Source organism: Amphiprion ocellaris, chromosome 12 (assembly GCF_022539595.1).
Source record: "Amphiprion ocellaris isolate individual 3 ecotype Okinawa chromosome 12, ASM2253959v1, whole genome shotgun sequence".
Lineage (NCBI taxonomy): Eukaryota > Metazoa > Chordata > Actinopteri > Pomacentridae > Amphiprion > Amphiprion ocellaris.
Window position 1 is genome coordinate 11,141,773 of NC_072777.1, and position 14,953 is coordinate 11,156,725.

Sequence of the window (14,953 nt, forward strand, 5' to 3'; positions counted from 1 at the left end):
TTTTTCCAGGAATCCAACCTCTGCAAATATCACTTGACTCCGGGTCAGACATCTTACGTATTTGCCTTCGTCCTCGCTTTGTGAGATTAACTGCTCCAGCAAATAATAAGAAGCCAGGGTCTGCTGATTCAGAGCCGGCCGATAGCTGCCAGGCAACCAGGGTTGCTGTTTTGTGTGAGTGAGATCTCACAGAGCTGGTGAGGCTGGCATGGCGGTGGTGCCGGGGCGGGCGCACACAGCTGTCTGAGGCCTGGCATTCAGCAGGGCCAGCGCTGGCCCCCTTTAATTAGCCACTCCACTGTTCCCCTGTCAGGGATCTGCCGCAGCGATCTGTGTTTGCTGTCACTAATGAGTTGACTAATGAGGCAGTTAGTGTCCGCTGAACTAATGGTGAGGTGGCGACGCATTCAGAGGGTGAAAGATGGGTCAGTTTCGGCCTGCTGGGGCCCCCCTTATCAGCCCTGCCCAAACGTCCAGCCCCCCTCCACCCCTACACAGATTTCCTTGTGCTTATTGAATCCAGCCCAGCAGCACCAGCACCCCCCCAACTCCATTACTGGCTGGGACGGGGTCAGACAGATAAAGAGCTCTGCGGCGGCTCGGCCCTCAGCTCGCCGCGGTCAGGCTGCAGGGTCACCACGGCCGTCTGTCACCGGCTGATAACAGAGCAAATCCAGAGCTGCTGATTCAGTCACATCCAGACACTAATAATGGGCCTTAATGCTTCAGTGCTGCGACATAAATCCATCTTCTGGCACAGATTAACAAGAAAGTTTGACTGCAGTCATTGTCTGATTGTGGTTGAGATTATTATGTTATGATGCCTGTTCACGTCAAAATCAAGGATCAGACTAGTGATGACACAAAGCACAGAAATGACAACTAAAGATTTTTGTTTGATCCACCTGTAAACATGTTTATTCTATAAATCTATAGATGTATTGGGTAAAAATCCTCAATATTATCATTTTAATGTGTGCTCACTTTACTTCTATGTACAAGTGAGTAATATAACTTTTGAAGAACCAGTTCATCAATTAAATCAACTGGCTGATCAGCAGTGAACTTGGTAATCATTTAAGTTATTTGTCAAGCAAAAGTATCAAAATGTTGCTGGTTTCAGCTTCTAAACTGTGAGGATTTTCTGTGTTTCTCCATTTTATGCTCTCACAAAGTGATAGTTGGACAACAAAAGTAAACTCTTAGTCTTTGGAAAAAATGGGCATTGAATTGCATATCATTATTTTCTGACACTTTGTAGGCTAAAGGGTTAATTGATTACTTATTTTCAGACAAAAATGAAAATGCTTTACAGAGAAAACAATCACATGGGAATGTCAGATATTAGTCATTGACCTAATATCTGACAAATCACATCATCACAATAACACAAAAATCCTGCCATATAGTAGTTGTTTTACTGCGTTTATTTATTTTTTTACAACATTTTACAAAATCCCCACTGATCAACATACTATATAGACCAGTGGTACAACCAGAGAGTAATATAAAACAACAGTGCTCATATATACAATCCATTTCCCTGCATTTTGGTATCTGGTGTTGTAGATGTGTGCCGCTGGGCGTTAATTTAGCAGGAAGCTGAGATAAGAACAGAGCAGGAGGTGATCAGAGCGTCAGTGCGATAAGGCTGGATGCTGCGAGGTACACACTCTGCTATTCAGCCAGCGTAGGAGCTGGAGCTACTGTTATCAGCTGTGCAATGTCCTGTAGGCCGCAACAAAAGAGGTCATTTGCATCACAAGAGATGGGTTATACAGTCGACAGTAAACGCACAAGCTGTAGGAGGCTGTTGAGGATTTTTCATGCTCAGTAGCTAGAAATGCATCAGCAGGCTGGAGAACTTCTACCTGAAAAGATTTCAGACATGGATTCAACATCTAAGGTTTTATAAATAGATTTACAATAGATAAACTAATATTGTATTTGTTTTGTGTGAGATCCACAAAGCATTGATGTCTGTCACTTATGTTGAAATGACAAAAACTTGTTGAATTTTGAATGTTTAAATACACTCAGCCGCTGAAACTGCCAACATGCCAACACATGGGAAATTGAACTTTGTCAAAAGTTAAACATATTAGCAAACCAAGTAAGGAAAACAGAACTTGAAAGAAGAATTGGGGCACAGTCCTAAAAGCTCTGCGTGTCCCGACAGGTGTTTTCAGGTACATGATTTTGTTGATTAGACCTGTGCTCAGGTTAAAAGTAGGGAAAGCTAATCTGCATGCACCTGTCAGTCAGTATGTGCACTGAATCACGGACCTGAGAAGACGTGTAATTAGCCAGAGTACGCGAAGCTACCTGTGTGAGTGTAATCTTTCCAAACATGGTAGCATTTCTGACCATAAATATAGATCTTTTATCCACTTTCCCTCTTATCTTTCTGCTTGTTCAAATATTTTAGCTAACTAGCATTGAAAGACTGGGTGATATATCACTATTTAACAATATAAAACAATATATCGACCAGTTTTATATGTGCATTGCATGCTCTGTTCTATTCTACATTCTATCTATCTTTATATTTCATTGTGTCAAAAATAACACACTGTTCCAATTAACTCTAAACTAAACCAGGCAATCGCTACTCTATCAAGCCAGCTATGAAATTTGTGCAACAGAATAAGTCTTAACCATTGTTTCAGTAGATTTAACTCCAATCAGAAATCTTTTTTTCTTGCTTCTCAAAATGCAATCTGAAATATAATATTGCTGTTTATGTTTAACACTAGTTAGCAGCACATCGTAAAGATACAGCTTGTCTCTGCGCTATTGTTCGCTCAGACAGTATTACAGTAAATGAAGCTGGAACCTGTTCTGCAGGACAAACTGTGCGATTAAACCTCTTTTTCTGCATTCTGTTCTTTTTTTGTTTGTTTTGTTTATTTTTTATAGAATATATATGCCAACACTGATGTAAAGATAGGCCTAAATTAGCAGATACAATTGTCAGGCTGATATATCAATCTGACTTTTACTTTAACAGGACACACATGGCTAATCTTAGGATTTGATACAAATATTGTTACTATATTTCCCCCACAAATAGTTTCATGTCTCTGATATTTGATCTTAGTAGACATGTGTGAGTTTTTATTTGAGCTCTTGTTCCTTTATTTTCAACAAGAATTATACTAGCAGCAGCAGTTAGTATCTGATTACAATGAGGGCCGAACATCTTTGTGGCTGTACCTCTGTCTTAATGTATGTGTTTGCGGCTTTTTTTCCCTCTTGGCATATCTGACATAGCCAGACTTTCTAAATGCTTCAACACATCTCTGGATGAAGAACATACTTGCTGTGGAAACTGCAGTCCTCCCCCAGAGAACATTCCTCTGACCGTGTATGTGTTTACTGTATTATGTGGAAAAGCACTCATGCTTTTCACTGTTGTTTGTTCTCTCACAGCCCTCACCTGAGGTTCAACAAGCTGACCCTCATTTCGACACATGGTTTCCCCGGCGACTACAGCCATGAGGATGTTGGATTTTTGTCCACAAGGTGAGTGAGTGAAACAGCATGAGGGTTCAACATAGAAAATGATGTGTGTGGCATCTTACATTCACCAATTTGGTGGGTGTATGTCAGTATACCATTAGACAATTATAAAAGCACCTAATGTCTTCTACTCCAGCTTTTAGGAAGTAACCAAATTATTTTCTTAAATTGATGCACTTTGGTAACATGCAACAAGATATAAAGTTGTTTTTTTTAAGAAATATTGATGTCATTTTTACTGAAGGAAAGATAACGTGCATTATGATTAGCAAATGTATATGGAGAGTTGTATTTGAATCTGTTAAGTGTGAACTGTAGGTTTATGAATGCATCGGTATCAGGCAAAGTGCTGCAATTTATGGGTACACAATTATGTATGTCTACACTGAGATTTGTTAATATGAGCTCATACACACACACACACACACACACACACACACACACACACACACGCATAAACATACATAGATTGATATATAGCTTCACCTCTCTTCACACATTTTTGCAAATACCACTATTACAACTAGAAAGCACTCAGAGAGCGCAGTACTCCGCCAAGGCTGCTCAATTGACATATCATTTCTGACGGATGAAATCTTTAATAAATAATGACCTTGCACTGAGCACAGCCATGTGTTATGCATGTGCATGTTATATATGGATACCGAATTGCGTATAAATTACTCTTATAAAGGTCTGCTGATCAATTCATCACTTTTGGCATGCCTTTGTTTTGCTAGAATTAAAATAACCGTTCCCTCCATGCTTTTGTTTTGAGGGCATATTTTTAATGTTATGGGCTTTTATTTTGTCACCATTTCAGCAGCACAGGAAGTTTTTATCTAAGAAGCGGTTTATTGACATGACGAAGATGCTGCCGAAAAGTCCGAAAATTCACAAAAACATGAAAGAAAACGATTACACGCTGTTGCTGTCTAGCAAAGGATATATATAAACATAAGCACCTTGCTGGAGTGGAGACAAGTTCTGACAGTGAAGAAGTGAGTGAAGGACAGAAAGGTGAATTTGTGTTCAAAATAAGGCTGACGGCTGAACGTAAAAAAAAAAAGGCTTGTGAAACACCAGGAGCTTCACCATTGTCTGCCTGGGGTTTGCTACATTGTGTGGCCTAAATCTGTAGCGGGCGGCAGGAATTGATGGGACTCAGAAACACCCCACAGTTTAAACATTTGTTCCTTGTATGATTTCCAACTGATAAATCATGGTCAATTTGTAGTTGGATCGCAATCATGTGATCGTCAGCAGGTAACTGACACAGTGTTCACATCATGGTTACAGCGACGCCATGCCGGCAGCTATATCACCCATTGGGAAATCCTTAACAAATCCATGGATCCAGACTATAAGCAGCATCAGTGCCAAAATCTAATCACTTGGTCTTTGTGTCATTTCTGACCTTTCATGAAATTTTCATCCAAATCCGTTAGTCCGTTTTTGAGCAATGTTTCACACAGACAGACAGACAGACGGATTCACAGACAAACGTATGCCGATTGTCACATAACTCCTCCGTTCCTTGACAGAGTAATAAATAGAATCAGTTTTTGTTTTATTAAATCATACAACTACAACTGGGACCAAAACCTGTTGAGACCCACTGTATAAAGTATGATCATGTAAGTATGAATGTATACACATTTATATAAGGGTATATAGTGCTCATCACTACACCCGTTAGGTGCTAACACAGTTAAAAGCATTAGCTGAATAAATGAAACCTAAAAGTCCATGGTCAGTAGACAGCACAAAGTTGTGTCCAGGAGATTTTTTTAGTTTCTTAATCCGTATTTCTTGTTCTGTTCTTCTTGCAGTCATGCATACAGCAGCAGAGACTTGGCCCAGATACCTGTGCATTCTTGCGTCAGTGTTGTAACGGGAAAGATGGTGGGCATCAACAGGAAGTCCAAATACGTCCGCGTGTCTGGTGGTGAGAAGGTGCCCTACGACCATCTTGTTCTGTGTACAGGCCTGCAGTACCGGGTGAGACAGTGCTTTTCATCTTCTGAGTGTGGAGTTCCCAACACTTCCCCCTTCATGTATGTTAACAGGGTGGACAATACATTAGGAGCACATTTCTATCTTATGCAGTCCATTAAAACACCACCATCCACTGTGACCTCAATAGTAAACACTGAGGAGAATTATCACCTTTCTCACAATTACACAAAAACTGGAACTGTATAAATATAAGTGCTCAGTGATTGTTTGAGAGTTTGTTTGTGGGTGTTTACGCTTCGTCACTGTTTTCCAAGAGATTTCATCCTACAACCAGATCTCTAGTCGTCCCAAATTTCTGACTGAAGACCACACTACATTTCCTATGTTTTCTAAAATGTACAATATGAGTTGAAATTTGATGTGATTGGTCTGTGTGCACCATGTGATGCTGTAGATGCCCTGTCCCACTGGTGTGGATCTGAGCCAGCCCATCACAAACAGCCAGCTGCAGCTTCAGTCCGCTCACCGCAGATACTCTGGGCCTGTCCCCTCCAACCTCTTCACTCTCAACGACCTCCACGACTGCATGGCTGCTCGCCGCTGGCTGCACGCCAACTTTGTGGAGCTGGAGGGTAAGTGAAAAACCTCCCCCATACACATACACACACAGACACGCACACGCGGAGCACCTAAAATTAATCTGTAGTAGTATGTCATTACTCAGCCAGTCATTGCTGAAGTGCCCCGGTATAATTAGCAGCTAATTAGCTGCAGAGAAATCTTTCATCTCTGTGAATCAGGTCGGCCTCTTCCATCCATTTTCCATTATCATATCACTTTCTGAGAGCCAGGCTTTTCAGAGCAGGGAAAATACACAGTGTCATTAAGCAAAATTAATCTGCTCTCTGAAGGAATTGTGCAGTGATCTAGAGTGAGGCTTTTATACATTCTAATTAGCCGATCCCAGTCATAAAGGAAAACCATTAATAAATGCAAATTGCGGTGGCAGACTTTTGCAGATATCATGTTTATTTCCATATTTTAATAACAACAGCAAAAGGAAATAAAAAGTGTATGTAAATTTAAGCCCATAGTTGAAATTAGTGGACTGTCATATCTGTTCTGTCTCAGCTGTAGTTCCTACCCTGTTTGTGATTCTCAGCTCCAGGACCATTCACACTGATGTACATTTTTAAAAACAGCTCATAAACACGTAGGTAAATCCTTGAAAATATATGCAGTAGAGACGATACAAAGGAATGCAAACAAACCAAATGACATAATAGAAACTCAGGACAACATGAGACGTGAATTGGAACTGTACACAAATGGGTGGAGGTCATATAAACAGCAAACAGAAGCAAAACCAGATCAGTACTGTAGTTTTATCAAGGAAACAAGCGCAAACAGAGCAATTGATGGGGTCTACTTTCAGATACAGCCACATTTGTTGACCTTGTGAATATCTGTGGATGCAGAGTGGTGTATGCAAGATTTATTCAAATATTATATTTTAATGTATATTATATATTATAATATTTATTCAAATGTTGATAAAGGAGTATGTCACCCAGTGCAGCAGTGTGGCTCACTGATGTAATTTTTGGACAACAATGGAGCTTTGTGGCAATGAGAGCAATCAATGGTGTATGACGCTTTTTAAAAAAAAATTCAAATAGAAAAAAGGATGCAGTGAAAACGAAATGAAGAGCCTCTTAGACCTGAACTGAACAAGTGCTCCATATGTACATCATCCATGTCCACAAAGGAGCATTACATAACAAAAAAAATCAGTCAAGGCACACTGTTTCAGTAAGGTAAAAAAAGAAAATTAGATAAAAGCTTTCTTCTGTTTGTATTCTCAAGACCCTGTGGTTTCTTTCTTTTTTTTCCTCATTAAAGGGTTTTCTAAATGATTCTTCCTGATCTAAATCAATTGTTTAAGGAGAGCTGGTTTACAGATTGTAAAAACCCCAGAGCAACCTAATTATATTGAACTACATAAATGACGCTGACGTGGCTTGACTTTCCTTTCATTCAGCACCATGGACAGAGACCATGAACTGCAGCCTGCGAAGCCTCCTATTCACCAACACACTGATGTTAAGCAGGCTTCATCTTGCATAACCTGCCTCCATAGTCCTGTGTCAGCACTGGAGAATGTCTGGCTGCAAGTTTTTTTGCCATAGAGAATTGATCCGGCTTGTTTGTATTTCTTTAAACCAATCACAGTTGTCTCAGCCAGTGCTAAGCCCCAGACAGTGTCCCTGCAATATAGTGCAGCTGTTTTGGTGAAGTATTTCCACACAGGGAGGCCAACACTGTCACTACACTGGCTAATTCACTGAAAGAACCAAGCAGGCCTGTCTCACTAACAAAACTGTTGCTTTCAGCATGTAGTTTGCTTGGGTCATTGATTTTGAAAATGGTAGCACACAGATAGCAGAAGGGGAGAAGTATCCCACATTAAATCTGCATTGGAAATGGCAGGCTTATCCACACAATATACATTCAGTGAGTCAAACTATGCTTTTGTAGTTGATCCCTAAATTTTTGTTCATCTTCTATTTGTTTGCTTTTTAACATTGAACTAAAAACAGTGCCATCTGTGGCAAGAATTAATCTTAATGAAAGTTAATTGAATGCAGTTATGTGATCACATCTTTGGCTCCCACTACAAAGCGATGGACGGCAGACTGAAAAAATGCTTCAGATCACACACAGTAGAATATTTAGTTATTTTACTTGTTACATTGCTTTTGAGGTGAAACAAAACCTTGTTTATCTCAAGTCCCTTATCATCAACTGTCACAAAAACCACCTGCACACCTGAGTGGTATCTGTCTTCTTATATAACATGAGAATAAATGGTTAAGAATTGTTTTTTGGCTCATCGGAATATATTTAGTTAGAAGACGTGATAGCCAGACAGTTAGGTTTTTCTTCTCCTTGTTCACGCGTTTGCTTGGATCAAAATAAATCCATGCACCTATTAATACTCAGTTTGGGCTGTCTTTGCCTCAGCCCTTCGGAATAGCAGCCCAGCTGGTCCAGATATTGTCCTATAAAGTTGAATACAATCAGTGAAAGATGAAGAGTGTATGTTCTGTAAAATATGAAGAGGCTTCTCTGAACTGAAGAGTATGCATCAAAGAATGGACTCACTCAGGTAAAACTCATTTAGATGCTCATCACATTTACTTTGTTTGATTTTGCATTTGTCTTCGTACATCTGTGGTTCATTGTTGAAGAAGCTGAGGGTCTCTGAGGGCCTGGAAAACCCGAGCAGACAGAGCTATTGTGGAATAATTTGTATCATGCCTCTATAGCGAGAACAAAAATTGTGTGTGTGTGCACGTGCGTGTGTGTGCATGTGTGTGTAAATTATGGTAGGAATATTTCTGCTTGGTAGTCTTTACTGCTGTCAGTGCTGCTCTAACAAAAGCTACATTAGTTTGTTGGCCTCCTACTTTGATCCAAACTAAAATATCTGTTGAATAGAAAGTAATTTGGTCCAGATATTCATGTTCCTTAGAGGATAAATGCTACTGACTTTGGTGATCTCCTCACTTTTCATCTTCTTTCCACAACAGGTCAAGCTTGTGCTCCTAAAGAAACAGAAAATGTAAAATATATGCATATATGCACTCTTAGTAAGGGAAGTCCAAATACATCCTTGTAAAGAACTATTGCTGTTGTAATGGTATTTTGAAATGGTTTATGTTGTTTCAGTTGTGAGGCTTTGCTTTTAATAAATGTAGAATTTCTCAGATTTGATTCAGAATGATCCAGTGGCATTTAAAGTACAACATCAGAAACTTCACTTGTGCTGTATTCAGGTTGAGGATTGTTCAACTGCAGTTATTCCGTAATAGTCCAGGGCTGAATTGGTAGTCTGCAATAATAAACTATTTCCTACATGAGGAATAAAAAAATCTTTACAAAAAAACAGGCAGCTGTTTGTTTCATGCAGAGTTTCCTCTGCCTGGTCCTTCTCCACTGAGTGGTCGACTTCAGAGTGGACTTTGATACTCTAAGGTCATTAATACTGTATCATTCATCAGCTGCTTCGTGACATCTGGTTATATTTATGTATGCGTACAGCAGAGCTGTTACATCAGCATGTACTGTTGTGCCAACACTGTTTGCTGCCATATTTCCCTGCACCTCCCCAATCTCCTTCACATGCGTTTAGGATTTTTGAGTTTCTAGTAAGAGTGAATGTTTATGTATGAGTTTACTGGGGGGCAATTTGTTCTATCAGCAGAATCCTTCTAGACAAGAGAGCGTTTTCTGCCAGATCTGAATGTATTACAATTTGCTGTTTCAATTGCTTGACATTAAGGCCTCACTTGGAAACACTCTGAAATGCTAATTGTTTCTTCCTTGCATCTGTCCAGATAACGCTATTGTCTACGGAAACAGCATTGATGTCTACACCACCGTAGAGACTTTGCTCAGTCTTGGCATCATTGGATCTCGTATCCATCTAGTCCTCCCACCTCCCGAGCCTGGCATGTCCTGCTTCACTGACTCAGCCATAGATAAAGCCGTCACGAGGGCCATGGAGAGTGCTGAGGTCCAGATCCACCATAACTGTGTGTTGGCTCAGATGAACCACGGAGAACAACCCGACCCGCTCACATCGGTGTCATTCACCACTGATGCCGAGCCTCTCCATCTGCACTGTGGAGTAAGTTTCTGATGACTTTCAAAATCCTCTGGACGATTTTTCTCCTTACCCAGCCAGTTATGAGTTTTTTACAAAAGGAAACAATATCCAAACAATGGTGGGGTCCTCGCCAAGGTGTCTGGTGGATCTGGAAAAGCTCAACAGGCTGAATTCACCAGCATGTGGCTGTTGGTTGGATGTTAATTTCCCTCCTGGAAGCAAACTGTATTTGTCAAGCACAAAATGATTTTGGTATGTTTCCATTTCCATCATTTCCATTGTCTCAGACAGAGGAAGATTCTGCTGTCTGCTTTGTATTGTTATTATCTTTTTACATTTTACTGTAGGTGAGGCCCCATTTTTATATTCTTCATGTAAATATTTTACGCAGTGTTCCAAAATGTTCAGAAATGTGGCTTTGCAGATGTTTTTGGAGGACAGAAATGCATTCAACATATTTGTAAGGCCTCAAGGATTTTGGTGAGAAACACTCAATGTTGTCTTCGTGTGTCCACTAATAATAACTTTAACTTTGCGAATAATTTACAAATTTATTTAAACTTTTTTCATTTTAGTTGGTGGTTTCTCCAGGTTTAATTCCTGGTCTGTTTTAAAATACTTGCTGGTCTGTCTCTGGTTAATTCCTGGACTGTTACCGATTGATTTCTTATTTTATGTCACGTTAGTCTCTTGTGTGCTATCAGTTAATAGCTGGTTGTCCACAAACAACAGGGACATTTGGTTTATGGAAATTACAAGAAAGAGTATTTATTTCATTCATTTCTTTCTCTCTGTGCAGGTATTTATCAACCTCTCCAATAAGGGAGTTGACTATGATGCCTTCAAGAGTATCAACAAATCCTTCCTGGTCTTTGATAGCAGACTTGTTATAAACTCCACTTTCAGCACCAGCAGTCCATTCATTTACAGCGCCGGGCCTCTCACTAAATTCTCCCGCCGCTACTACACAGAGGAGTGGTCCCATGCCAACTTCAACTCCAAGGAACTGGGCCAGGAACTGGCGGCCATGTTGCTGCATCTCTTTGATCCGACGTTGGAGCCTGTGGATGAGCCTCCACCTGAAATGGATTGTCTGGTACCACTGTACAAACAGGCCAAGATTCAAGGTACTGTACTTAAGTTTGGATTTGCTCTGTGTGATTCATACAGTGTGAGAAGCTACTGGCGCATTTCTGCGTGATTTTTATTTATTTATTTATTTATTTATTTTACAAATATCTTCAGTGTTCCTTAACGGTCTGGATAGTTTAAAAATGGAAAATGGATTTCTTCTAGAAAAAAAATCCTTTGATTTTGTGTTTGCCTGATGTCCCTCAATTTTTATGTCCACAGTGTGGTCACTTTTAGTTTTTTCAAAGAAGAGATATTTTGCTCATGATTCACCTAGGAGGTTCATGTCAATACAAGACATAAAGTCTTTTTAAGAGTGTAAGTCATGTAACAGTATCTCGTAGTGCCTTTCCACCAAAAAATTTCTGGCTTCAGAACCTGATCACATTTCACCCCATTATTTGCAGAACTCTAATATAATACTGGAGTTACTTTAGCTTGTTATGGATACTTCATAGATGTAGACAATGAGGAAATCGAATGATACGTAAAATGCTTTGATTTTCGCAGACCTTTTTCATTGTCACACAGATAAATGACTACTTTCCAGTTATGCACATTTGTGGTTTTACTGGAAATGTTCAGAACGGTTCTAAATCAGACTTGGGAAGTAGCACTGAACCAGTTTTCCACTGATGGAAACTACCTATGAATGAGTCAAGAAAAATAGTTTTGTCATAAACAAAGAACTCCGTCACATTCACTGGTAGATCTCAGGCTTACATATAGTTTCGGGGTTTGTCAGCTCAATACTCTCCTCTGTGTCCTTCTTCGTATCCATCCATGTTTTTGTCTGATTTCATCTGAGAGAATTTGCACTGCCAATATTTTTTCATCATGCTTTTGTGAAACATTTTCCAATCTTTTACCCACCCACCCACTGCCAACGTTATTGTGGGGGACACTTAAACCATAGCAGTGCGTAACAATGCCGTATTGTGCTGCAGTGCATTCACAGAGCACCCAAGGCCACTCTACAGGTTACATAAACACAACAGCCACTCCACTTTACCCTTCTCACAGGGATGGACCAGACGTGAACTTTTCAGAGGGATTTCAGTGTTCAGAGAGAGCAGAGATGCCATGTCACTGCCTGGTATCTGAGTTCATAGCTTCAGTTGCTGACAGTAAAATGTACGTTATGTTGTTTCCGCCTAGAACAACTAGGCTGATAAACAGTTTTTACCCACACGCTGTTAGGCTTGTGAATGACTCTTTTACACACTCACACTGAACTGGATTGGACTATTTCAGTGAATTCTATACACACACATAATGTACAACTGCTTACCTCATTGCAGTATGCACTTTGTACTACTGTAATTCACTTTATACTACTGTAATTCACTTTATCACTGCGATAGTCACTTCATGCAAACCGAAGGTTACAAATGCAGAGTGCACTTTATGAGCACTGCTGCTCATTTTAAGTCTGCTTACTTATTTAGTCACTGCTTTAGTTTTTTTCTACATTGTGTACATTTGGTTAAGGAGGATCAGCAAAATAAGAATTTCATTGTACAGTGTAACTGTGTAGCTTCTGTTCATGGGACAATAAACCTCTTGAATCTTGAATCTTGAAATTGATTATATAGCAGAAAAACTTAGAAGTCCCTTAAATCAAGTGAATTTTTTGATGACAATAATCAGGCCTCACAAATTCACATTCACTCCATCTTATTCATGTACTGATGAATTCCTTAATTCTATGATTTGTTTTAGTTATATAAACCATATCCCACTTTAAACATGTGCAAAGTACAGAGTAGCCACTGCCATTTATGAACATACATTTTGCATACAACACTGACCTTTAACTCATTCTAGAGCAACTTTAACTCCTTTAGAGCAACTTTAACTTTTTAAAGAACAATTTTAACTCCTTTAGAGCAACTTTAGCTTATTTTAGAGCAACCTTAACTAATATAGAGCAACTTTAACTCCTTTCGAGCAACTTCAACCTATACAGAGTAACTTTAACTAATATGGAGCAACTTTAACTATTATAGAGCAACTTTAACTCATTTTAGAGCAACTTTAACTACTGTAGAGAAACTTTCACTCATTTAGAGCAACTATAGCTATTATAGAGCAACTTTAACCAATGTAGAGAAACTTTAATTAATATAGAGCAACTTCAACTAATGTAGAGGAACTTTAACTCATTTTAGAGCAACTGAATATTTTGTGATAAACCTCATGGAAGGATAATCATTTCATTTTCTAATGAGCCATATACACATTTGCCTAGAAAAGTATACTGTAGATGTCATTTAACAATTTAGTTAGTATAAAATTGGCAAATTCCATTAATAAAACACTTATTTACTGCAACAAGTCATGATTTTTGTCTGTATATTTTTCTTTCCTGTCTACCCACTGTCTTTTCATCCCGTTTTTGCACAGTAAAATTACTTTCAAAAGCATAACATCTTCCCACAAGCACACCTTTAAAAAGTGAAAATGGGTTTTGTTTTGTTTATTAACCTGTGTTGTGTGTTTTACCTCCTTCTTCAGGTGGAAAGCTTCCTGGAGGCTATAACTACCTGCATGTTACCAAACCAACTGCTTCCACCCTGACAGATCATGCTGTTAAACATGTAAGTTCTTAATATTCAACATGTCATGGTTTTTGCAGTTATCGGTTTTTCTGCTGCAATTGCACTTATTGCATTACTTGCATGTGTTACACTGCTGCTTACAGGACTTTAATTTCCTTACCCACTGTATATTTTTGTTGCTAGCATTTGACACTTTTTCACTTCAGTACAAATTTTTGATCATAGTATATTTTAAATTTTGTTATGCATTTGTAAAATCTTTGTGTATTTTTCTATTTTCTTATCTATTTATATTGTGGTGGTGGTCATTTTACTGTTTCTTCTTGCTACAGTTACAACAGAATTTCCCCTTGGGGATCAATGAAATATTTCTATTTCTTCTATTCTATGTCAGTGATTTCTCTGGGGCTGCACAGTGGCGTAGTGGTTAGCACTTTCGCCTTGCAGCGAGAAGATCCCTGGTTCGCGTCCCGGCTTTCCCGGGATCTTTCTGCATGGAGTTTGCATGTTCTCCCTGTGCATGCGTGGGTTCTCTCCGGGTACTCCGGCTTCCTCCCGCAGTCCAAAAATATGCTGAGGTTAATTGATTATTCTAAATTGCCCGTAGGTGTGAATGTGTGAGTGATTGTTTGTCTATATATGTAGCCCTGCGACAGACTGGCGACCTGTCTAGGGTGTCCCCTGCCTTCGCCCGAGTCAGCTGGGATAGACTCCAGCACCCCCCGCGACCCTAGTGAGGAATAAGCGGTGTATAGATAATGGATGGATGGATGGATGATTTCTCTGGTCCACGCACTGAAACAGCTCTTGTGGTTTATTCATGGTTTGAACTTGTCAACTTTTTTGAAATGGTTTGTTTTCCATGAAAACTTGCACTTTTATTCATGTGCTAACATAACTGCACAAGGGTTTTCTAATCATCAATGAGCCTTTCAACACCATTAGCTAACACAATGTAGCATTAGAACACAGGAGTGATGGTTGCTGGAAATGTTCCTCTGTACCTCTATGGAGATATTCCATTAAAAATCAGCCGTCTCCAGCTAAAATAGTCATTTACCACATTAACACTGTCTAGACTGTATTTCCGATTCATTCAATGTTATCT

At 39.4% G+C, this 14,953-nt stretch overlaps 1 protein-coding gene across 1 annotated transcript in view; it reads left to right on the forward strand.

The window, feature by feature from the left end:
- Nucleotides 1-14,953, forward strand: part of cfap61 (cilia and flagella associated protein 61) — a 49,098-nt gene that overhangs the window by 24,668 nt on the left and 9,477 nt on the right. The window contains exons 17-22 of the mRNA XM_023291556.3: nt 3,433-3,525; nt 5,355-5,523; nt 5,936-6,113; nt 9,882-10,174; nt 10,953-11,280; nt 13,802-13,884. Coding sequence (XP_023147324.2) covers nt 3,433-3,525; nt 5,355-5,523; nt 5,936-6,113; nt 9,882-10,174; nt 10,953-11,280; nt 13,802-13,884 — 1,144 coding nt within the window. The remainder of the gene's footprint in view (nt 1-3,432; nt 3,526-5,354; nt 5,524-5,935; nt 6,114-9,881; nt 10,175-10,952; nt 11,281-13,801; nt 13,885-14,953) is intronic.